The sequence below is a fragment of the Lutjanus erythropterus genome, chromosome 7 (assembly GCF_056507025.1).
Source record: "Lutjanus erythropterus isolate fLutEry1 chromosome 7, fLutEry1.hap2, whole genome shotgun sequence".
In the NCBI taxonomy this organism is placed as follows: domain Eukaryota; kingdom Metazoa; phylum Chordata; class Actinopteri; order Lutjaniformes; family Lutjanidae; genus Lutjanus; species Lutjanus erythropterus.
In genome coordinates, this window is record NC_139323.1 from 14,136,444 (window position 1) to 14,163,088 (window position 26,645).

The following is a 26,645-nucleotide window of genomic DNA, read 5'->3' on the forward strand; positions in this document are numbered from 1 at the left end:
CTTTGTTAAGTAAACAAGCAACATAAATGCTGTGTTGGTGGCGTTTATGGTGTTGAAAGGTGCGCTGGGTAAGTATGAATGAACGTGCGGTACACAAGTGTCCTGGCTTGGGGTGTGAAAATTTGGTCACCCTAAATAAGCAACTCTTCAGTTCTAATCAGTATGATGAAACTTTTAGCTTTTGGTTTTATGGCCATCAACTTTTGCTTCACACTTGCTGCCTTCAGGGTCGTGTCTAGAGACAGCAGCAAGAAAAATCTGACTGTACAATACCTGCCCAGCACTGAAAAGCTGATAAAGTCAGCGACGAGGAGGCCAAAATAGTGGAGCATTCAGAGATATTTCCCTCAAGAGTGGGAGGAGACCAAAAACAGACCTAAAAAGACAGTGATTATTTTACATACATTCCTCAGATGACCAGAAACATGACTCCAAACGAATGCAAAAATTTTTGTATGTCTGCTTGATGCATAATAGGCACCTGTTAGCCAACATGTTCACCACAACAACTTTATAAGGTAACAATATGACAATAATTTAAACGTTATTTTGCTGGCCTCAAGTGGGCAAAACATATTAATATTTTTACTGCTTCAAAGACATTCATTTGCATTTAATCCTGTATTATACAAAATGATGCATACACAGACAGCTGCAGACACCACAGACACATAGTGTTTTAACTATTTTATGGAGTCTGGTTGGAGGACGTGTTCTACCCCTACACAGTAGATGAGACTATGTGCACACCCCTTGATGAAGAAATTTACCCTCACTCACCAACATGGAAAGTCAAAAAAATGGCTGTAGTCAGTTGCTTGGATCAAAACAAGAAACAAAATGCTTGTCTCCTGGAGAGGAATGGTGTGTTTTACTTTTATGATCCACTTATAAACTGTAGTCTTATGACATGCATAAACATTACATAGTAATAGCACAAAAAGGTTATGCAGCAAAATGACTCAATAATGTTAATGCACATCAATATCTATCTAAACTTAGCTAACTTTAGCTAATATTAGCTCTTATGTTGCTCATATTAGACCAAGTAACAATGTAGCAACAAAGTTTGAATTGAGCAAAGGTATTTTATTACTTATGAATTCAACTTGTCATTTGTGAGAGGAAGATTATTTTTTTCTTTGACAGTGACATAGTCTTACTTAAAAGTTATTGCAGTGATTCAAAGCAAAAGCGCTTATACATTTATCAGAGGTGGGAAGTAACAAAGAACAAATACTTTCAGGTATCTGGACTTCACTAAAAATGTATTTTTCTGACAACTTTTTGCTTTTAATGTGTGCGCTTTTACCACCTTTGGCATTTATTAATTGACTTGTTCATTCATTCAAGAGTTCCTTAAACATCCTCACGAGAAGAGGCCTACACAATAACAGCACCGCTTGATTTTTGGCCGCTCTGTCCGGGGCTCTGCTCATGTCCACACCTCCTCCCCCTCCACAGTGAAATGAAGTTCGCCCACTCACGAGTAAAATGGGAAAGACAGGGATGGTATAACTCCATTGCTTGGGAATTTTAAACAGGGGAAAGTTGGCATCACTCAACATCTCAGCTCTACTAAATTCAGCCATGAATATTTCCAGACTGTGGAAAAATGACCGTCTTCTCAATGCAGCAGAGATGAAGTATTAGACAGAATTATAGGTGGATATATCCTGCTTCCATATATTAGAGCAGGTTGAAATCTGAGCTCTTAGTGACACTGGAGGTGATTTTTTTTTTTTTTTTAAATAATCGCTAGTGGTTTTTGAGTGAAGAAATCCCTCGGCTCATATTATAGATACAAAACTTTGACTTGAGTGGTGAACTTGTTGAACTTTGACCATGATCAGATGCACAAACAGTCCTTTCCATGACTTATGAGTGGTCAAATACTGGGAATCGCACACCACACACACACTCGCGCAGGCACACAAGAGCTGGGGAGAAAGACAGAGCCTATTTCAATGGACTTTCCTGCTGTCAGAATGTCTGGTATGCATTAGCCACAGACTCCAGTGGGATAGCTGGATCCACAGTATGCGTGTGCATGCGGGTAAATGCATGCGATCAGGCGCACAAACACACACACACACACTCACAAAAACACTGTAAGAAGACAGACAAGCGAAGGAAGTTACTCCCACAAGGGTCAAATACTTAATCAAGTGTAGTTGAGAAGATGCCTCATAAAATATCCACAGTCAAAACTTTTGAACACTGAATGCTAAATGGCACAAAATTCAACATCCTGTAGAAAATGTGAGACGCTTCAAGCATCCTATGTTACATTCACATCTGGTTAAATAGCACAGAAATGTCGCTATTAATACATGAGGAGACATGCGCATGAAAGTAACCACAGCATGCACACTATTTTACTTGAAAACTCCTTCTATAAACACTCTCTGTGATCTCTATCTCACTCACCCTCTCTGTTTCTTTCCTCACTTTTTTAGAGCTCCTTATAAAACCCTTCGCTCTCGCTTTTATTCTGTTAGCTTTGGCTCAAAGTACGAGTGACTGACAAACAGGGAAAATCAGGTTTCCAGTGTGTTTACGCTCTTGAAAACAACAGTTGTTAGGAATCAAGTAAAAGCAATAAATTCAAACATAACTTTTTGTTTGCTTGGTTTGAAAAATGTAATGTTTGTGTTTTTTCCTTCAGCACTACTGACTGATCTGCATTTGAGAGGGCAGGAAACCCCCAGGCCTGTCATTATGACCTCATGTTTGTTTTTATTTTTACACATTCTCGAAACAAAACTGGATTAACCCTAAAAGCACATATAAATATTTTGGAAAAAATATGTTTATTTTTTCTTTTTTTCTTTCTTTTCTTTTCCAAAATCTGATCTTTATTTTCCAATTTACAATCTATATATCCCACCCTGTATATCCCATAATGCTCATTCAAGCTGTAAGTGTAACATATTCCTCTTTTTTAATAGTTTGTATGCCAATTTGTAAAACATTTTATGAGTAATTAATTAGCTTCTTTTTTCATGTTTTACACAAAGCTTTATAAAGTGAAAAAAGTGAACAACAGAACAATAGTCACATATATTTTGCACACTGGAAACAAATCTAATTTTTGAATTAACAATGAGCTCTTAACATTTATAAACAAAACGTATTCCTGTTTTTTTTTTTTTGTTGTTTTTTTAAAAATAAAAACACTTAAACCACATTTAAATATATACCTTTTTAAGACAGCTTCATTATCTCTACTAAGCTATTTTTACTTTCAAAATGTTTTTTTATTGTTTGTTTTATTACGATTATTTATCTCTTTTACTTTATACCTTTATCTGGGCTGTGTATTCTCCAGGATATAGACAAAAATGAAATTAAATGAAAATTGAATTAATTATTTTTCAACAAGAACATATAAAATCATGCTTAAAAAAACCACAGCAATAATAATACATACACCTAGTTTCTTTGTCTATATATGCTGACATTTAAAATTGTGATACAAATGAAGAGTATATTCTTGAATGTTAGTTTGAAGTCACATGACCTGAGTACTTCTCATGATATAAACTGCACCCACTTAATGCCCTTCCTCCCACAGCCTTTTGTATAACAGTGTAGAATATAATGTCAAAAGTTTTATTTTGAAGGTGGATGTGGGGTGGAGTGAGGCGGGAGGATGTGGAAGTGATGGGGCGTTTTTTCCACTGTTATTTCTTTCTTTTTAAACACTGCTTGGTGGAGTGAGGTCAGTGTGACCTGTGCACGCTGTGCTGAAGCATTCTGACAAAACCATCATTAATCACTGTTCAGATCTGAGTGCATGCCGTTCATTATCCTTTCAACAATAAAGAAAACTCAGCCTGATGACAGAAGCTTTGAGACTAAAGTCATAAACAGTAGCCAGATCGGGGTTTTTACTGGCAAATATCTGCTGTGTTTCTACAGTTTCAACAATAACCCAAAAAGACTCTGTCTCTGCCCAACAAATGTTGCTACTCTATTTCCTTGTAAAAAATTATTGGTCCTTTTTCATTGACATCACAGAAACCACCCGTACAGCGGAGGGAGAGCTGGAGAAAGGCGTGCATGCTGGGATCAAAGAGGCCAAACCAGAGAGAGGGGACCACATGGATCCCACAAAGCAGCACTTATCCAAAATCTGAATCAGTCACAGACTGGACTGGACTGGAGCACCAAACCCAAAAAACACTACCCAAAACTCACAAAAGTAATTTTATAGTATTCACAAACTCTTGAATGTGATCTCACTGCAGTCAGAGAGTTATAGCAGAGCACAGAAATATGGCAGATGCAGTTTGGCCTCTCATGGCAGCACAGACCTGGGTTAACCTGTGATGCGACGGCTCCTAACAGGCAGAGGAGGATGAGGAGGAGGAAGTGAATGTCCCACAGGTGCTTCATCCCAAACACATGCACAGAGACAGGCTTCCAATCTGAAAGACAAGATGGACACAGCAAGTTACACAAATACGAATTTCCCTGATGTGAGATCAATAAAGCTGCTTTAATCTTAAATGTGCCATACACAGTAAAACTGTGAAAAAATAGTTCAGTATGTTAGCATGATATACACATTTTATTTTGTGTGTGTAAATCACGTTCATATCTACTCATTCAGCTGTTCCTCACACTATGTGTTGCATCCTTTATTCCCTTCCCACTTTTTCAACCATCCTACAAAACTCTTTTCAACTTTTATCTATTGAGTCGTACTTTAAGCCAGAAACTCCATTCAATCCTATTCACACTCATTTTCTTTTCCAACTCTTCATACTCCTTGAGCTGCTTCTCCAATAGAAATTAAAACCAGCAATTCAGTTCAGTGTCAGCTTTTCAACGAACCTCAAAATATCTAGCGTCTTTCATACATTTTTGGTATTATTCAACTTTTAAGGCCAGCAGTGCAGTTCAGTGTTCGCCTTTCAACATTCTGCATTTACGCTGCATGTCTGCCTTCACTAGTTTTGTATTTGCTCCTCTGTATTCATGGGAACCAAACATTTGTTTGGATATACAAGGGGAAAATGGGAGTTTAATTGGAAGCATGTTTTTATTTCACTCAATAAAAGACACAATAACTGCCACCAAACTGGAATTTCCATTTATTTAGTGCTTTATCACTCCGTGAGAGAAAGCCTATTAAATTCTAACTGTGGTGATATTTCAATATCTGCCCTACAAGAAGACAGAATAGTCTCGGTTCATATGCAATTAAGATTCGTATTTTATAATTTTACATAACACGCTAATTGTAGGAACAAATGATGAATGAATAAGTGAAGGGACAAATGATGGAGGACGAGGAGAAAGAGACGTTGAGACACTGAGTCACAGACATGACTTCAGCCGGACAGACGAAGCGCCAACAAGCCGCCTCCAACTGACCACTTTTGTCCAACAGCAGAGCAAAACAACTAGTTTCAACAAGTTTCTGTCCGCATTTCATTTATGATGTGACTTCACAAATACAGTTTAAAACAAAACAAAACAAGGAAATACATACAAACTGTAACTTCACACACGACTTGCTTATTAAATGAGATATGGATGTGTTCAGTTACACACTTGAGCTGTTTTCACCCACAAGCAAAAGCTTCCCCTTACTTTGCTGTACTTAAACAGCTTAGTGTAGTTATCTGATCATGACCGAGTTAACTACACGGAGAATCCAGCATGGGCACTTTTTACTGCTGCTCAAAGTCTCTGTTATATAACTGAGGTTAGTTTTATTGTTCACACCCTGTTAATCACAGCTTATGTAACAAAATTATGCTGAAAATGAGAAATGAGGAAGAGAAAAACCTAAAATTTAAGTGTTAATTTTTTAAAAGGGTTTCCACTGCCTTCAGTTCTTTTACCCACCATCTAATTACTTTGCATGTTTCTTGTAGTGCGAACGACAGGCTTTGCGCTCCAATGTAAATACTAAAACACATCACTAAAGCAGGGTTATCTAAACCCAATTAAACATGACACAAAACAATACTCCCAGAGCACTGTGGGAATTTTCACAGAGAGACATCAGCGTGTGTGCATATCAGACGTTTCCTGGTCTTCATCGCTGGCCAAAAACAACATTTTCCTGACGTTTCCCCATTGAAATAACAGAAAGATCAGCAGTACGCTGCCTGGTCGGGTCAATGGGACAAGAGACTGGACCACAGCTCAGGTCTTCATTCACACATTGTTCAGTCAGCCGTCAGTGACTGTGCAGCACTATAACAGACTCAAATATAATCTCTTTACTTATCTCTTGTTGCTTATATTCAACAGGGGCTCTCCACCACCACAAGTAACTGTCTGCTAACGCTCCAGTTAACCTCTGTCCAAATTACCTCTTGACATATATGAAGTGCAGGGTCACATTTGCTGCACTCTGTCTATGGGAAACAAATCCAGACCTGTTGATTTTGAACTTGTGCCCAAACTTGCTCAGCTTTCCACATTAGCTCGCTATGATTTAGAAATATGAAAAATTAGTTGGAAAACACTGATACTTATGGTTTGTTTCTTTTCCAAAGATAAGTGCTGCGGATGAAAATCGATTCGCAAAAGTCTTTTAAAAGCTCAGGAGGACCATTAACCCATTTATATCTTTTATTTCCATAACAGCATTAAAAGTAAGCCGAGCTAAGCACATATCCATTTTGTTGTTGACGTTACAGAGTTAACAGTTTTTCGTAACATTTTTTCTTAACATGTTTTTTTTAATCGTTGTTCACAAGGGATCAGGAACCTCAGTTTTCATGAGTGTTTTTCTTGAACAAAAGAGCAGTTTGTACATATTTGACGATATGGGTGCTTAGTAACAAGCAAAAAGTTGCAAATGAACTCCTGCACACATAATTTCCAAGATTAGATTTATTTACAATGTTTCAGTACTAGAACTTCATCAGGTTTGCCTGATGAGGGTTTAGTACCAAAACATTGTAAATAAATGTAATATTGCAAGTTAGACAGTGTGCAGGAGTTCATTTGCAACTTTTTGCAAAACTGTTTTTTGTGAAAATGTATCACCTCATGTGACTAATGACTAAATATAGTGTGATACAGAAATAGCTCAAAAACTACATGGAGTTATATCAAATGCAATGCACTAAAAACCATTTTACTATGTGCGGATGATATTTAGCATGACAAATAACTGCTAAACGTATTTTTGTATTTTTAAATGAAAATCAAGTTTGTCTACCAGGCATGTTAAGTACGTGAAATAAAATTTCTTGTCTTTGTCATGTATCCACTTGTCTTGACAGTTTTCATGGCAAAGTTTATGTTGCCAGCCATAACAGAAAAGAAAAGGTGTAGCTTTTCCTTAACGCACTAAATATAGGTGTAGGTCAACAATGGTTTACAGTCCTGTAGTAAAAACCGCCTCAAACTAATGTCGTGCAATGAGCGTTGATGGTCCACCCACTGAATTTTGTTACATTAATTACAGCCTGACTTGCCTCTTTCATTGTGCTTTCACACATAATCTTATTGCTTTTCTTACTTCCATTTCCTGCAGCCTCGGGTTACGGCCACTTCCCACTGAGACCCCTTTACTAAGCTTAACTCCTCTCGGCTTTTCATAGCTAATGAAACACAAACACCTGATGGCTTGTGTGCATTTGGAAGTCAAAAATGTGTTTACCATGTGCCGCAGAACATTTATGTAAAGGCTGCCTGTGCTGCATAGGGGAGAAGAACTGACCTTTGGTTCTACGTTCAGAGACTCTCAATGGACTTTGCTGGTGTGTTTGCATGTTTTACTGCAAAGCATATACATTTTACATCACTGTACACCATTTTCAAAGAATGCCATAACTGTACCATAGCAAAAACCTGTTTTTAATTCGGGTTAGAACATGGTTTTCACACCAAATATTAAATCTTTTTTTAGGGTTTTTAAGGCTTGAATCCAAGTGAAAGGAACCAAGACAAAGATGTCTCTCTATTTTTCATCCTTTCAATAATTTTGTTTTCCGCATTGATTGATGAATGCATTTTGTTGCCAAGGAATTCATTTTGGCTCATGTCAACACAGGAAGAAAACAGTACTTGTACTGATTTGAAACCTGCTTGAGATACATATGAAAGGTATATTGTGTGTAGTACATTCAAATGATGGTAGAAACCTCAGACATGTAAACTTTGACAGTCAGACGGTCAACAGCGACTTTAAAGCTGTGGTCAGCGATTTGGGAGAACAACAAATTGTTTCATTCTCAGGTTGTCACATACCAACAGTCTGGGTTAGAGCCACCTGCATCCAATACCAGCACCCTTACAGTGATACCAATACCAACAGAGTCCTTCACTTGACACCTTTTCTTTTATTTTGGTGGTAGTTTGGCACACTAACTGCCAACTCTGTCAAATAAACCTCACCTGACTTGCTGTAGCTGCAGTAAGAGAGAAATATGAGATTTTAAGCGATTGTTGAAGTTAAATTGAGCGTACAGTAAGTTCAACACCGGACATGGTTTAGTAATTGTTAAAATGTGGAAATGGATTTCCAGTGTATTAGTTGTTTTGCTATTGCCTCCTCTGGTTCCAGCTGTGCTCTCAATACCTGTATGAGGTGAACAGCTGTTATTCCACCACTGGCCTCTGTTACAGTAACATCAGATCAGTCAGCAGCGCTGGATACGCAGGCGCAGGTTCACGGCTCTGGAAAATTCTCTCCGTTCTCGTCTTACAGGAACACAGCAGGAAAAACTTATTCATGTCCTATCTCGGATTCAAAAAGTGTCTATTCCAGGATTTTTTCCTTTTCACTTTCAGTGACATATTTCAACGTTTTAAAGGAAAAAATGTAATAAGGTTTAGAAAGCATTGTCAAATCATCTGAAGGGTTAAATTTCAACGTTCAAAAGTGCGCATAGCCTTTTAACTATTATGCTCTCACTGCTATCAAACTTGAGTTGTCTCATTTTATTATGATTCCACCAATCATTTCATACAACTAGGTGCAACTCTGTGTTCAAATGGTAGATCTAACTTTTCAGAAGTTACATTTCAAAGTTCAGTGAAAGAGAGATGAGGGGACTGGAGACCAGCTACACAAACCCTTCAGTGGTGAATTTATTCTCATAGCTCCAGAGAGCAGGAAAAAGACAGGAGATGTAGGTCACACAGACCTCCACTCCTGTATGTCAGAGCACAGAGAGATTTACAGTAAGTCTGTCCTTTGGGATTTGTTATTTAGTGTGAAGGAGAACACACTACAGGCCAGTGAGTAAATAATGCTTCAAAGGTTTTTGAAGTTTGGTAAATGAGGTGAAATTATGGAAAAATGTTTCTTTCCAGGTACTGAGTGTCTGACATCTTACTGCTAATTAAACAATTCATTCAGCGGCGACCAGCAGACATCAAGGCACAGTTTGGTTTGGATATCACTGCTCTGAGGTAAAGTCTGTTCTCCTCTGTAACCATGGCGCCCAGGTAAACTAGGCCCACCTACTTTTTGTAATGAGCTCACACTAACGAACGAACCAATGCAAGCATCCAACATAAACAGGTATGGAGAGACTCACTAGACGGATACAGGAGGGGTGGGGGGGGTGGGGGGGGTGATGAGATGAGAGAGAAATGCTGGCTTTAAGAGGGAGAAAAGATGCCGTTTGGATTTTTAGCTAAGGGGCTTTCAAAACAGGGTGAACACATGTATTTGATACAGATCCCTGTCCACAATACTGATACAGCAAATACAGGGTTAACTGTAAGGAGTGGGTTTGTCTCAAAGTGAGGTTCAGAGACCTGCAAAATGGATCTTAAGTTTGCAGTGAGACTAATATTGTATTACAGAATATATTTGAACGTATTCATTGATACCCTCTCACCCTCCCAGCTAAAAAGGTTATTTTTGCAAAACACATCAAAATGGGCAGTGATGACTGATGTGTCTAATGAGGGATGTAAATTCACCCTCGTAGGACTTGGGACTTGTCTGTCTTGACTTGGGACTTGACTGCAAAGACTTGATACTTATTTGTGACCTGCAAAACAATGTCTCTGCTAACAGGCTAAACTAATGGTGAAAATGGTAATACTAGCATGCTAGGATTGTCATTGTGACCATGTTAGCATGCTGGTATTAGCATTTAGCTCAAATTAGCGACACACAACCTCACAGAGTCATTAGCATAGTGGTAGACTCAAGCTCTAAATTCGACCTGACATGAAAAAATCTAAAGTGTCTCTGATCTCCTGTCTTTCATACAAAATCTATACCACAACACGGCTCGCTCCAGGGTCACATTATCAAAATAAACTGAAGTCAGGTCCACTGACACTTTGAAAAGCTTTTAGAAAAGGAACAAAAAATAAACTCGAGCTCAGAGTGTATGAAGCAATCAAAACAAGGTGCTTTAACGTAGAGAAGCATGTTTGACACATTTCAAAGACCCAAGAGAACCTTTTCTCATCCAACACAAATCAGAGAGTTACGGGTTGTTCTGTGAGAGCAGACAGAAACTTATACAGAACAAAGTAAGAAGATGAGAAAATGAGAGAAGAAAAAATCACCGCCATTCCCTAGTTTGTGACTATAGAGAAAGTCCCACTTTACTGTGCTGTACCTCCAGAATATAAGTTATAAATGTCTGGGCAATAACTCATAAATGCGAGCTGGCCTCATATATCCATGCATATTTCTCATAGGGACAGGAAAAAAGGCTCAGTTAAATATGAAATTTTTAATCATGATGTGAGCTGAGGACGCCCCTGAGCACCGTGTCTCCAGAGGGTCCCTCACTGTGATTTTGTACTTATTCAAATCCAATATCTATGTAACAATATTATCTTTATAGCACATGTGTCTTCTTTGGACAGTAAATATTAGTATCACTTTGGGAAATGACGAGTCTCTGTAAATAATATTGTAAGAGTATGGTTTAGACCTGCCCTATATGAAAAGTGCCTTGAGATAACTTTATTGTGATTTGGTGCTATATAAATAAAACTGATGTGATTTGACTTTTTAACACAGCATAACGCTAAATATGTGATCAGAGTGCAGTCCACACCCATGTTCAAAATATGTCGCTAAATTAACGCTGTCAAAATTCAAATATTTCAAAATATAGCAGAATCTTAAAAGAGTGCAGTCTAAGTATAAATCATGGACACAAGTCATCAAATTGAGAAACTGAGATTTACTTTAAAAAGATCACTTTAAAATACAACAGAATCTGGTTCCCCTGCATTGTTTATGTGTCTCTCCTGACATGTTGATTACTAATGTCATTCACAAGTACACAAATATGTATTTATTATTGTTTATTTGTTATCATTTTGTTGTTGGTCTTATTTTATGATTTTTATATTGATCTAAAAATGTAAAATTGCATTGCTGTGTACGGCATCCCTGGTCTCCTACATCTCAAATGGAGGCACAGCTCGACACTTTGGCAAAGTACATGTATGTGTCGGTCTGATGTATATGAAATATACACAAACACACTTTCACTAATACACACAGCCTTAATTATCCAAATACCTAATGAAGCTGGTGACCTCTGTCTACTGTCTCCATGTGTCTGTATATATTTCATATAACTTAAATTTGTGTGTATCAACCATTATAAGTCGATGCATATGTGTGAGTGTACATTTTAAAAATACATAACAGTTCAATCATTTAGAGGCAAAATAAAATAGTTAAATCTACCTGAGAATACTTGTATAAATAATCTTAATAATATCCTAATAATCTCAATAATCAGCCTTTTCCTCATCTCAAAGTCTTTCATAACTAACAGTATATTATAACATGACAGCCGTTTACAGCACTGTTACTTTCACAGATGAAAACAAAACCATATGTGCCTAAATGTTACCAAATGTAGTGGCAAATTACTGTATCTGCTGCACCAGTGGGAGCTATGGCATGTCACTTTACGTTAAACACGATATCTGACATGTCAGTTACTCACACACACTAATGTACGTCTCCAGATATCTTCAGAGATATGTCGGATACAGCGTCTGGTCACAGCCATGAAAAGAACAAACTGTGACTGGCCCTTTTTTTTTTAATTTCAGACAGGTTATTATAAACACAAAATGTTAATAGGCAGCAAGCAGAGTTTATTGTATCAGCTCGGAGCAGAATGTTCCTGAATAGAACGACTATTGACTTGAAATTTGACTTCAGGAGGAAAAACAGTCTGTGCCCCATAAATATCAGCTCCCTCTTGGCTGGTTCAGGAAGTGGTGAAGGACAGATACTCCCCTCAGAAACCCACCAGCCCACAGAGCTCAACCGACAAACACACAGATACTGCGCTGACATTTCTGAATCAGAGGGATGAATTAAACGCAGTGGATATTCAGTGACTGAATTTTTAAAATTTGTGCAACTCGCAGGAAAAGTAACTATTCTCGCAACTTTAATAAAATTAAGATATCCACAGCTACATCTTCAGGAACGCTCTTGTGCATTCAATAAAAGCTCACCACCATGTCCTCTAGCAGACCTCTCACACTGCAAACAGGAAAGTGGTTTTATTTTGTTTTCCCAGGCTTTTTTGTTTGTATAAATAATCAGATTTTTCTTGGGAGGGTCGAGCACACCGAGTAACTTTGGTGTACCGCCAGGTCCTGTACCCTGGGAAAGCCTGAAAAGTCAACACGCAGGTTTACTGTTCCCTGCCTCTGTCTCTCTCACACCTGCACACACACACACACAGCAGCAGCAGCGTCATCACTCTGGGCTTCACATGAGGAGAGTGAACAACCAGAGCAGGTTAAGAGGGTCAGGAGCAACTGACCGCTTTGCCGTCCATCCAGCAAACAAAAACGGTCTTGGATATGTTGTCATCGGACTCCAGAGAGAGGAGGAAGTCACAAAGGCTCAATCCCAAGGCTCAAACACAGGTCATGATTTCTGTTTACTTGTATAAATCTAAGTTGAAATGCAATTACAGTACTTCGACATAATTAAAATAAAAATGTGACAAGTTAAATTGCAAGTTAAATGCATGTATGTTAAATGTAGCAAAATATTGGATGCTGGATTTCTGATTTTTTTTTTAAAACCTTTATTTATTCAGGGAAGGTTCACTCAGAGAAAGGAACGCCCTGATCACATTCACACGGTTACCCTCATTCATACCTGGAAGCTGCCCAGCATGACCACAGTCTGATCTGCCGGCCACTGAACAACTTCACTGGACCGGTTGGGGTTAAGGGCCTTGCTCAACCAGCGACCTCCCAGTCACAAGCTTGTTTCTATAACCTTTAACTACCACTGCCACCATGATTTATCTACCCATGAATCTACTGATGAAACTAAAGCCAAGCAGCAGCTGAAAAGCAGGCTTAAAACGCAAAGCCAACGCAAAAGTGCCAAAAACTGCAGTTCGTCTAGTGGCCACCTGAGGCTGGCTCCAAAAGCAAGTCAATACTTCTACTCCCTACATTTGAACACAATTTTTGGTGATTTCTACAACTTAAATATTCAAAACAGGCTGTTTAGTTTAGTTTTAATGCATTTGGGTGGAATTATTGAATATTTTTATTTTGCATCATTGCAAGCCGACTTCCCAACATCAAGACAGATTTCAACCTAAATGGATGGAACAAAAACACACAGAAAAGATGATTGCTTGGTGTATCCAGTGCATATCACACATGTTGGCACAGAAGACGAAATTCATGTAAAATACGAAACGATGACAACGACATAAAACACGTGATAAGACAAAAATTATGTAACAAGACCAAACTATGTAAGAGACATAGCAAGACGAAAATTATATAAAACATGCAACAAGATGAAAATAACATAAGACAAAAACAAAGTTAAAGAGATAAAAGAGATAAACGAGATTCAGATGGCTACTTTTTACTTTTATACTTTGAGTACATTTCAGAATCTGTACTTTTTCACTCTTACTTGAATAAAAAAGTTGAATCAGTACTTCTACTTTTACCAGAGTATTTTTTCTATGCATGTATCTGTACTTATACTATATGAAAAATATATAAAGACTATAGAGAATGCATGTCCTTTTGCCTCTCCTACTCACGCTCCACCTCTTTGCGCATTTTTGGATTAGCTGGGAGTTAACCGAGTCAGATGCTGCCAAGACGGTGACAGTCAGAACCACCACACCGAGAGCTTCAAAACAACTCACCAGAAACCTATGTGTGACGTCTCCAACGCAGTACTGTAAGCTAAGGCTGATGGGAAAGTCAATAGTTTTGCAGGTATTTGATCATACACCAAAGTACAACGTGTACAAAATGTCGTGGCAATCAATAGTTATTGAGACACAATTAAAACACACAGAAATTCAAAGGTAGCCAATCAGACAATTATAACTTGCTTATTTGACAGTTCTTAACATTTGGGGAAATGTGTTGCATGCTGTAACAGTATTAAGGTATGTCACCTGTTTGCTACAGTTTGTAACATGGACTACGGACAAAACTTAGTTTTTAGCTCTATCTGGTACCATAAATGCACCACTGTGCACATTTTTATCTGCTGTTTCTGTGCAAAGCTAACTGAACCTCACCTTGTCGTGTCTTGTTACGTCTTTTATGTCTTTTTACATCTTTTACATCTTGTTGCGTCTTTTATGTCTTATGTCTTTTGTTGCCTTGTTTTTTCTGTCTTATATCTTCTATGTCTTGTTAAGTTGTTTTTGTCTTATGTCTTCTGTCTCGTTACATCTTTTTTGTCTGGTGGTTTTTTTTCTTTTTACATCTTTTAGATCTTTCAGCTTGGATGTCTTGTTGCTTTTACCTGTTATTACAACTTGTATGTCTTTTATGTCTTGTTACCTCTTTTATGTAATTTTTCTTCTTGATACATTTTTATGTCCTTTACATAGTTTGTTTGCCTTGTCTTTTCTATGTGTTATTATCCCATCCATTTAGGCTGAAATCACTCTTAATGTTGGGAAGGCAGCACAGCAAGGCAAAAAATTAAATAAAAATAAATAAATAATCAATAATGCATTAAAACTAAAGTAATGAGGCTGTTTTGAAAATAAAGACTAGAAAGTGCGGATATTTGTCTTAAAATGAAGGGAGCAAAAATAAAAAGTTGTCAGACCAATAAATACTTAATTCAAATACAGATACCTGAAACATTTGTACTTCATTACTTTGTACCTCTGAAAACAGATCTAATTTGCAGAATATCAACAAATTTTACTCAGCTCATATCTGCCTACCCAGAAATCATGTGAGGCCTCATAGCTGAATACTGCATATACACTATATATGAGGGTGTGTGTGTGTGTGTGTGTGTGTGTGTGTGTGTGTGTGTGTGTGTGTGTGTGTGTGTGTGTGTGTGTGTTTATGTGTGTGTTGGTGCTGGGCCTGATTGCTATACAGTGTGCCCGTACGCTGTGCACCACCACAACCATCCACATGTGCTTTCTATTATGTCCTCTTGTTTCTCCCTGAAGGCTGTAACACAGCATCACAGATATTTTATTTTTATGGGAATGCATGAAATCCGAATCACATTTCCCAATCAGACCCAGGTGGAGCCATGCAAACACACATGCAGTAAAATCTGAGAATGAGGTGCACACACATGCACGCAGACCTACACACACGTGTGCACACACACACACACACACACACACACACACACGCATATATGTAATTAAATTTTCTTGACTGGAAGAGAAAACTGCACAGCAAACAATACTCTATTGTGCGGGTAAGATGTGACACCTGGGGAGAAGTGTTCCAGTCCACACGCTTAATTGTAGGATATTTTATACCACATATGCACATGTAATGATATACAAGGCAGATTCTGAGTGTTGCTCTATGATAGAGTGGATAAAAACAAGACCTCGTGCCTCGTAAGCAATAGTTTAACAGTAACATGAAGCCAAAAGCTGAAAAGTGAAGGTTGTGTTTTGCTTCAAAGGGTGGGCTGCAGTGCTTTAAATCCATCTGGTGAATCTTGTCTTTCACGTCCTTCTGCTTAGAAATGTGTGTGTTCTGATGAGGAGGTCAGAGCTGTAAACCCTACAGAGCAGCACCACAGGAACTGAAACTGGGGGTTAAAGGTGGGTCCTAAAGGACAGACTCACTGTGGTGACTCTCTACTATATGTAATGAGGCATGGTTACACTGAAAAAAAAAAAACATACAGGAATTTGCTAGAATCAACTATTTTTCTCATTTGCTTAGTGTAAATATAAAAGTTTTATTTATTAAAGTTAAGTGAACTTAATTTTTTTAGTTTTTTGTTTTTAAGTCTTGAAGTCCTTAGACTTGAAATGATGAGTTGAATGAATGTACTGTACTGAGTTCAATCAACTCATTAAATCAAGTTTCTAAAAAAAAACAGTGGAGTGGAGTTTCCAGTCTTGTAAAATTGTTTATTTACACTCCTAAGTTGCAGCTCCAGAAAGACTTGACTCTTTTGAGAATAAATGTTGCAGACTCTGCCATAGGAGAACTCCTTTTGGTTCCTGGTTAAAACCTTTTATAGGAATTAATAGCTGTGTTTAATCTCTGTATTGGAGCTCCATGAGCAGTGATGCTACCCTTTGTCTCTCTCTGTACCCCTGATTATTGTATAAGGTATTTTATTTTTATTTTTTTATTTTTATTTTTATTTTTATTTTTATTTTTATTTTTATTTTTTTTATTTATTTATGTTCACTTTCTATTGTCTTGTCATTGTACATAATGTTTATTTCAATTTTATTTTGCCATTTTGTGGCTATTGACTTTGATTTAGTCTTGTCATTTGGTGACAGCAACTTTGTTCCTGAAAAAAATGTAATTAAATATTCAAAAAAAAACAAAAAAACAACCTTTTATAGGGGCGCCCCTATAGCTCAGTTGGTAGGGTGCGTGCACCATGTATTGAGGCTGTCGGTTTGATTCCCGCCTGCAGCACATTTGCTGCGTGTCATCCCCCCTCTCTCCCACTTTCCTGTCATGTCTTCAGCTGTCCCATCTAAAGAAAGACAAAAAGCCCAAAAAATAATCTTTAAAAAAAAAAAAAACTTTTATAAAGGTTCCACTTGGAATCCTTTCAGTACAGAACCCTACATAAAGGATTTTTCTGTAAAACCGTACGTAAAACCCTTGATGAACCCTTTCTTCAAAAAAGGGTTTTTCAGAAGCAAATGGTTCTGGGTAGAACCTCAGCCCTTCAAGAACCTTATTTCTAAGAGTGTAATGAAGCAGAGGTCAAGGTGTGAGGTTTGTCTTTTCTTCAGGTTGGACACACACCTGCTGCAGCCGCTCACTGCTGGTGCATTCAGGGACTTATAGCTGCCTGAAGACATGAACTGTTCCTCCCAGAGAGCAGGTGCTCGTGACGGTTACCAACTGATGTTTAGTGGTCATGAGGTAGACAGAAGGTGAAAAACTGCTGGTGAGGCTGTGGGCACACTTACTTCACCTGTAAATACTCACAGACGACCTCAGCAACATATTTTATCTACCTGCAAAGTCCACCAAATATTTCAACAAAGAACTATAACTATAGAAATAATTTTCATTGTGAAATATTGTGCAGTGACAGGGGGTGTGTTTGTTATGTAAGGAGAGTAACCTAAAAAATTTTTTGTGACTGGAAATCCATTTTGATTGAATATCCAGGCCCTGAACTTTACAGCTACACTGTCAGATTGGAAAAACACCGCTCCACGCCAAGAAGATCTTTTTTCCATTTCCTCTGTTAAAGCAGAGGTCCATCCCCTGCACGCTGCTTAAATCAAGAGCATTTGTGTATTCAGCTAAGACGAGAAGTGCTTTCCTCCTTTTCAGCAGAAAAAGTACTTTATTCTTAAGCAAACAAAAAAATTACTTAACAAATACCACTGCTGTTAGCGTTCTATAATAACATACATTCACCTCATTTCAAACTAATGAAGGGAGCTTCATGTTGAGGACATTTTTTATATTTCATGCAATTCTTCAAGAAACTGTATGTTATTTTTATTTTATTTTTGATTTTAGGTAGAAGCATCACTAACACTAGTACGTTCTGCATTCATAACCCTACAAATCCTACAGTCAGTACACAACTATTACTGCAGTAAAACAGTACTGTGGTAGCTGGTTGAACTGAAGATAGTTTGAACTATACTGTTAACTATTGTTAAGTACTTTGTCCAGTGGTTGTGAGATGACTAGAGGGATAGTTCAGATTCACAAAGTCACACAATTAACACAAATAAACTAATCGACTGAGGCAGCGGTACAGGCAGCTCCTGTGTCCTGTCCCTAAGGAGTCTGGTTGCTTCAGAATGAGAAATTTTCAACAGTTTATCTAATTGCTTATTTAATTGCAGTTTCCCACCAAAACAGGCTGTTGGATGGCACGATAAAGAAGTGGAAATATTCTAATACTGCGTACATACTGGATAGTTTGAACAGTTGTAGTTCATGTGATGTTGAAATCGCTTGAGAAGTTTGCAGGGGAAAGTACTGTTTTTTTAATTAAAGGGCACGAGTCAAAAAGGTTGGAAACTACCGGTTTAATCTGTAACAATGCATTGAATTTTATGAGCTCATCATACTATATGTTTTAAATGTAAAATCTTAGTCTCAAAAGTAACTACTGTTGTGTCAGATATTAGTCTGACTCAGCAGATGCAGACTGTGGGTATAAGCCATTCTCCTCCATCAACTGTCTGCATCGTATCATTTTCAAAGTCCCTGTTACAACATGAATCAGCAACAATGACGTCTGAGCTGGCACCCCACACGCTGAAATTGACAAGTTACCCTAAACGTTAACAGGCTAGCAATTACCTTTTTTTGTGTGGATTTAACCATTATAATGCCGGGGCTCACTTTCCTATGTGCAAATGTTGCACCAAAACAAACCCCACATGACGCAATTTTGCAGGGACACCATTGCTACATCCAGGACGCAGTGCCACCCAAGACGACTGTGATTGGTTTAAAGGATTACATGCAAGGCAGAGTATTTTCCCCTTACAGCAGAATGATAGCATGCAGAGTCAGACCTTTCACCAGCACTGCACAATGTGGAGATTTGTATGAAAATACATAAATGTGAAGCGAGGTAAAAAGTAAAATAGTTCCCTCTAAAATGTAGGCAAGTGTAAGTGTAAGAGGAGGAAATTCGCCGTAGTCAAGTAATGTACAAGTATCTCAAAATTGTACTTGACTACCACCACTGGTCTGGTAACACATAATTTTACTCCACAGACATTAAAATAAAAAACGGTTGAAAAACCAGTGTGGATCCAGTAACAGCTGTATAATAAGGCAGATGTTATCCATACAATCTGATACGTCAGCACCGACAACTCATTCATTGCTCAGGCTGTCATTTGCACACAGTGGCAGCCGGCAGCGCATCCTGAGGTCCTTTTGATGTTGAAATATTACCTCAGATCTTCCCTGACAGCCTGTAATCAGGGAAGACAGCGGCAACAACGAGACGGCAAGGTGGACAGAAAGATAATACACTTCAAACAAACAGACAAACAAAAAGCGAGTGTCACTTGTAAAGAGGAGAGAGACGATGAAGCCACATGTGCAAACACAGAGGAGGATTTAGGCACTGACTACCGTGTGATAATGTGTATGTGCATCTATCTTCAGCGCCTTTGCAATGATTTGTTTTTTGTGATTCAAGCAGCGTTCTCTGTAGTCTGGATGAACGCTGCAGCCTAATATACTCAACAAAAATATAAACACAACACTTTTGTTTTTGTTCCCAGTCAGAAGAAGTCAGATATCTAAGACTTGAACACACAAAAGGTTTATTTCTCATGGATTTGGTTAACAAAGTTGTTAAAATCCATGTGAGTGGCACTTTCTCTTTGCCAGGTTAATCCATCCACCTGACAGGTGTGACATATAGAGATGCTGATTAAACAGCATGATTATTGCACAACAATGTCTTGGACTGGTCACAATAAAATGCCACTCAAAGACTCAAGACATTTATTCACACAGTACTACAAATACCATTTTTCCCCTCATAACCTGTCCTACTGTGTCTCTGATTGGGAGGGTTAGGGTGAGTTGTAATAATTGCCCTCCTAGGGAAGAAAATGATATTTGTAGCCCTATGTGAAAAAGCTACAGTCCAGTGCCTAATACAAGAGTGGCCTTTTATTGTGACCAAGATGCACCTGTGTAATAATCGTGCTGTTCAATCAGCAACATTTGAGAGAAACAAACCTTTTGTGTGCACACTTTTGTTAATCCCAGCAATTATTCCATGATGGAAAATATCACAAAAGAAATGGCCTTTTTGTCATAACTCCTGCTAAATCACCTCTGGTTTTGGAAGCAGACGTCCAGTCAGAGACAAACAAGCAATTCAAGGTCAGAAATAAGAGGCACAAATGCAGCCTACTTTAGGCTACGAGTAATCTAATCCCCCTTAAATGGTAGGTGATGAGTGGGGTGCTGGTTTGGGCAGGGTCGAAGTTCAAGCACGTGTGGGATACAAAGTCAACAGCAGACTATTTAAGGGATGATGTTCCCTGAAATGCTGCTATTTATACCTAATTACAGCATGCACCTCAGCTAGCGAGTGTGCAGCTGGTTTTCTCTTGCCAGAAGCATTGATTTGAAGACACTTCCAATCAAACAACGTCAGTGTCGAGTTACAGCTGAGCCCAGTAAGCACCGGGTGCCTCCAGTGCAGTGTTTTGAATGTGGGGTTGAAATTACAGCCTTTGCTGTGGTGTGTGATTAGGGTCTGTATGTGAGGATGTCAGTCAGTCAGCCTCCAAACTCTGGAGGTTGCTAATTGAAATGACATGTCAGAGAGATGCAGTGATAACACACTCATAATGTGGTTCCTGTATACTCTCTCATTCTGTCTGAGTGTGTGTGTGTGTATGTGTGTGTGTGTGTGTGTGTGTGTGTGTGTGTGTGTGTGTGTGTGTGTGTGTGTGTGTGTGTGTGTGTGTGTGAGAGTGAGTGTTAGCCTATGGGGGAGACTGGTGATGGTTGCAACACTTGCATTTTTCTGACTCAGAGACTATTTGGACTAGACCAAACAAATCTTTATTTATTAAACTTACATCTGTCTGCCAATTAAAGATGATGATGATGATGATGATGATGATGTTGATATTTATTTGAATAAAAGAAATCAGATGTTGCAACTGGCCCCAACTGCAACATACTAAAAACACTTACAATTCAAAATATAAAATAAGCATATTGTTCTGAAAATGTGAAGTTATCCCTAAAGTGTAGGCCTACCTTGAATAAATGTGCAGATGTTACAGATCTCGCTCAATCTCTCTCTATTTATATATACTGCAGTGTAAGACAGGAAGACTGGAACCATTTGCAGTGTAACAAACTTTTATTACTTATTTATTATTTTCTTAATTTATTGTACAAAACTGCAGCTGTTTTAAAAACTGATTTTGTCACACTCACACCTCACAATGGCTTGTGTATACTGACAAAAAGTACTGGGTGAACTACCACTTTATGTACCCGACAATGACTTGTTTGTGTTGAAAAATGCTGTTGTGTGGTCCGTTTTGATATGGGCGCTTAGTTTGGGGACAGTTGCAACAACTATCAGCCCTTATGTGCTGTCTACACACAAGCTAAACTGTCACTTAGCAGTCAACAAAACTAGGATTCAAACTCAGTAAGTTCTGATTAATTCACCTGTTGCTACTGTCCCCCTGTTGCAACCGTCCCCAGTCTACCCTTCATGTGTGCATCAGATATCAAGTTAGAGCCAGATAATGGAGAGATGGCGTGGGATCAAATCCCCCTTAAACGTTCTCTCCCCTTCTGTTTTCCAACTGTCTGAACAAATAAAGCACATTAAATATGAGTACATTATGTACTCCCCTCTGACGTCCACCACAGGCATTTCATATATTCCCCTGTCATAAGCAATAAGTCCTCCATTGCGGCTTTGACAAAGAGCTTATTTACTCTGATAAAGATGGTTTCCTACTTACGCACCCAGCCAAGATAGCACACAACAAAAAGGCCTTAAAGGAAAAATCCACGCCCCTGCTCTCTGACACTGCCATAAATCGTCCATCTGCGGTGATCAGTACGTCCTTAGATTTAATTTGCGGTCAAGTTTTGTAATTTCACTTATTGTTTTTCTCAACTTGATATGTACTTCCATTACGTCTTTGTTCCGCAGAGTCCGGCGCTGCGTAGAGAAGCCTGTACTTGAGTGAAGAGGGGAGAGCTGATAGAATAAGAACAACAGAGTTTCTCTAATAAACTTAGTATACGTCACAAAATATCATCACCTGTGCTGCATTCTGCTTAACCAAGTGCAGATGTTATCTGAATATTGAATATGAACATGAATATTAAACATTTCTAGAGGAACGACAAATGTTTAGCCTACTGTTGATCTTTTACAGATGGATGGAAACATTTTACACAATATTGTAGACAATAAGTGCCAAAAATAAACTGACAGCAGATTCAAAAAGCCTTTTAACCGTGTTTAAGCATTAAGAGATTTTCTCTAGGCAGTGATTAAAGATTTATTTGTAGTTCCATGAAGTCTGGACGTTTAAAGTTTTTCGATGTCTGAGCACAAACAGAAGCAAAACTCCAGCAACATTTGTAGTGTACTTGTAGAATAAACTGACTCACTGAACGTACATCCTCAGTATGCCTTGCAGAAAGATATGCCTCTATTTTGCTTCTGATTGTCTCTGGGTTATACACTTCTAGGTGTTTGCTGAATGCTAACATTGACCCAGCTATGATACTGGTGCTATGAACGTAGGACCAGGATGAGAGCAACACGGCAGCTCATGTTCTTGTATTTGTTCCCGGTATTACGCCGAAGTCTGTTTCTGTTTCTCCTTATCAGAACCTAACCTCCGAAAAAAGGTGAGCTGCTGTGGCTGAATCACTCTCCTCCCCATCATAACTACTTTGTAGCACTGATTAGCATCATCACTGGGCTAATGTTGTTCTTTTTTTGAGAAAGGTTAAAAACAGATTTGTGGGAAAATATTTAACGTGAGCAGGACGGGGAAAATAACTGAGAATCCCCAGGAGGGTTGATGTATGTGCAGACTGTTAAAGTGTTGGTTATAACCGATCACAACACAATCTCCACAACATAAATACGTCAATACAAAAAACACAAACAAAGGTGCACTAATGTGTCTTTTTAGCTAATGTATTGTCTGTTTATGATTAGCTAGAAAGCTAATGTTAAGTTTATGCTATCCCAGTGAGCATCAACTGGGATTTCAACGTTGATTTCTAGTTGAAAACTGGTTGATGTTTCACCCTTTTTTCAACCAGCTAAAATGCAGATATAACATCAATGTGTCACAAAACACACATCTTTAATTATTCTGGTAATTTGTTCAGTTGCAAGTTGAAAAAGAGACAATATTGTTTGGTGTGAACACATTTCTCCAGAGTATCTACAGTACTTCAGTGGTAGGTGAAATCTGAAATTTAAATATATTTACTGTTTCATATAAAAAGTCATGGAAGGTCTTCATGTAAAATAAACAAATAGCGCTTATTGACTAACATGCATGGCAGGTATTGGGGGCATATTGGTATTGGCACTGGTATTATAAAGAGCGACACAGAACAGAGAGTGAGGATTCGGTGATTGACTGGGTTAGACAGAGGTCTTTCATCCAGGATACTGGGGTTTGAGATTTTTTGTGACTTTTAACTGAGAAGTTTGGATGTAGTAATGTAATGAGGGTCCAAAGTGACGATGGCTGAAGTGGCTGTTATTTGGACATTGTAGGGGATAGAAAATGTGACAGTTGCAAATCCTAGTGACATATGGTATAAATGTGAACATTACTAAATTTGTTTCACTGTCTTACAGGAAAAATGTTCACTGGGATGTTAGACTTCAAATCAAAAGACAATCAGGGCACTGATTTGAGTAGTTCCTACAACTACAAGGTGCATTTTCAGGCTCCTCCAGCACCTTACAGCTGTGGTTAATAATATATTTATACACACTGCAGGACAAGTGTCTTCAGTTTCAATAAAATCATTTTTATTTCTTTATCTAAAGAGTGAACAATTGAAGAGCCATTTATTAAGAAAGTAATGCTACAATGGCTACAGTTTCAAGCAGTTTCTTATCCAAAATTTAAGCACTTATCAAACATTGAAAACATTACGATAAAACTCAAGTGTTTTCAAGGATTTCCACATGACAAGAACTGTTAATATTCCCAGAGAGTTAAACTACGCAGACAGAGTACTAGCTAACTTGACTTGTGACTTGCTTGACCTGTGTGATGACTAATGACTGGCTTGACTAATAGCAGGGACTCTTGGGGAATTGCTTGAGAAGATTAAGAATAGAGACTTACTCCCACCTCTGAAATAATAATATTGGAGAGGCTGGAAACAACAGATGTTTGGGATTTTTACATTGGAAATGACATATAATTAATCTGAAATTTGACACTGATTCATTTCAATCGTTACTCGTAACTGTATGAAGGCATTAAAGTCACTGTCAGCTCTTATTTGCTGTAAGGGCAACAACAACATTAGCAAAAACAATGAGCTGCCATGTCAACTAAGGCCCCACCGATACTGGGTGTTTGGAGGCCAATGCCAATATTAGGGAGTAAAAATAATCGTAAATTTTTGTAATGTGTGAGATATTTGAGAAAATATAAGTGGTCACTAACTTTGTCAGTTCTTCACGTTTTTTTCTCATTCTTTTCATTGAACTACATCGTAAATGTTTCCTATGGTGTGATATTATAAAATCTAAGAAAAAATCCTAAATTATATAAAAAATGAGGGAGATTTATCTTAATTGTTAGACACATATTTTCATATAGGGTTATTTACATCATACGACATTAGGAAGACACAATTCTTCCCCATGACTTGTTAGACTTGACTTTTTCAATAAACGTGAATCAAACTTTGCTGTCATCCTTTCAAAACTGAAAATCATATGAATTCAAGATGAGTGATGAATTTATCTCCCCTAAAGCAATACTCAACTGTTTTTTTTTTTAAAGATATTTTGATGTTGGATAAAAATAAATGCCAGCGCGTTATGGATGACATATACATCAATACCGATTATAGACTGATAGAGGTGAGATAGGTCAATATCAGTCAATAATATCAGCCAACTGATACATCAGTTTGGCTCTAATGTGAACAGATAAATAAAACCTGTCAACTTATTCTGGTCACATACACACACAGCCACCACATGTGACCTCCAGATCACCTTGACCTCTGTAAAACAGTTATTCCATTGATCAGTACCACCACACTCATTCCTAACTCTTCAGATGAGTGTCGAGTTGAGCCACCAAATAACTTCAACGAAGTAGAAAAGAGGCCTCTGTGTGGACATCTATCACCCACATACCACAGGAGGATACCTACATACCACCTACGTAACACCTACATAACACTGAGGAACATACACACCACCTCCATGATGACACAAAAGCAGGACATGTACCGAAGAGACGGGAATCTTTTTCAGAGCTGTAACTTGAATATTCAATATTTCATCACCTGACCACAATAAACTTTGAGAGAATCTGAGCAGCCGTACATGAGTCAGTTGTTTAACTTTTACAGAAAACATACTCCTAACTACCCCACCACAATAAAGCAAACAGAAATTTGTGTGCAAGGCATTCAAAATAACAATCACATAATTTTTTACATTATTTATACTTCTTTTGTTGCTTGTAAAAAAAAAAAGAGTTGGTGCCTTTCTGCACAATAGAGGCATTTGTATGATGCAGTAAACGCCTCCACACTTAAATCATTAAATCTCGAGAGAGAGAGATACATGAGTTTCCATCATTTATATTCTTTTCTGCAACCCTGATCATCATTTGAAGTGTAAAGCTGTCTAAAGGGATAGTTCACATTATTTGAAGTGGGGTTTTATGAAGTACTTTTTGATAGTCAGCGTATTATCTACAGTAGATGGCAGTCAGCAGGTCCCCAGTTTGGAGAAGCAGAGAATGACACCAGCACAGACGCGAGCAATGAACTGCTGTGGACAGAGTCAGCAACAAAAGGTATTTTAGCCACTTAAAATAGGTCCACTACAGAAAAATCAACATCAGTTTATGTGTGTGGTATATTTTGGATATTCTCACTGCTTTACTTTGCTGTAAGACAACATTTTCTGATGGGAAAAAATATCACAGTTTCCTCCATAGGGGAAATCAGTAATTTTACCTTGCAGAACACAGAGGTACCTGGTCTGCCATTGCTTCAAACTGTATGTTTGCTTGTGTTATTGTGTGTTTTAAAAGGAGTTTTCAGATTCACCAAAATCGGGGCAGCGGTATTCCAGTAACTCCAGTGTTCTGCGAGGTAAAATTACTGATTTTGCCAATGGAGTGTGGTTTGTTAAGAAAGAGTGACATTTGGCTTATATAACAAGTTTCCTATCATGAAATGTTGTCTGACAGCAAAGTAGCACAGAGAAAAATATTCTAAATATAGCACAGATTTAAACTGATATTGATTTTTCTATAGTGGACCCTTTTTAAGTGGCTAAAATACCTTTTGTTGCTGATCCTGTCCACAACAGGCTTCCATGCTGGTACTCATCTCTGCTTCTCCAAACTGGGGGCATGCTGATCGTCATCTACAGTAGCTAATACACTATCAATAAGTATCTCTTGCAACCCCACATCAAATATTCCAAAGTATCCCTTTAATTAATCACA

General features: G+C 38.1%; 1 protein-coding gene across 2 annotated transcripts in view; it reads right to left on the reverse strand.

Moving 5' to 3' along the window:
• The window catches only part of ddr2a (discoidin domain receptor tyrosine kinase 2a), a 43,942-nt gene that overhangs the window by 16,423 nt on the left and 874 nt on the right, over window positions 1–26,645 (reverse strand). For both annotated transcript variants that reach the window (XM_084722845.1, XM_084722844.1), the window contains exon 2: window positions 4,320–4,433. In XM_084722845.1, the coding sequence (XP_084578971.1) occupies window positions 4,320–4,401 (82 nt within the window). In that variant the 5' untranslated portion in view covers window positions 4,402–4,433. The remainder of the gene's footprint in view (window positions 1–4,319; window positions 4,434–26,645) is intronic.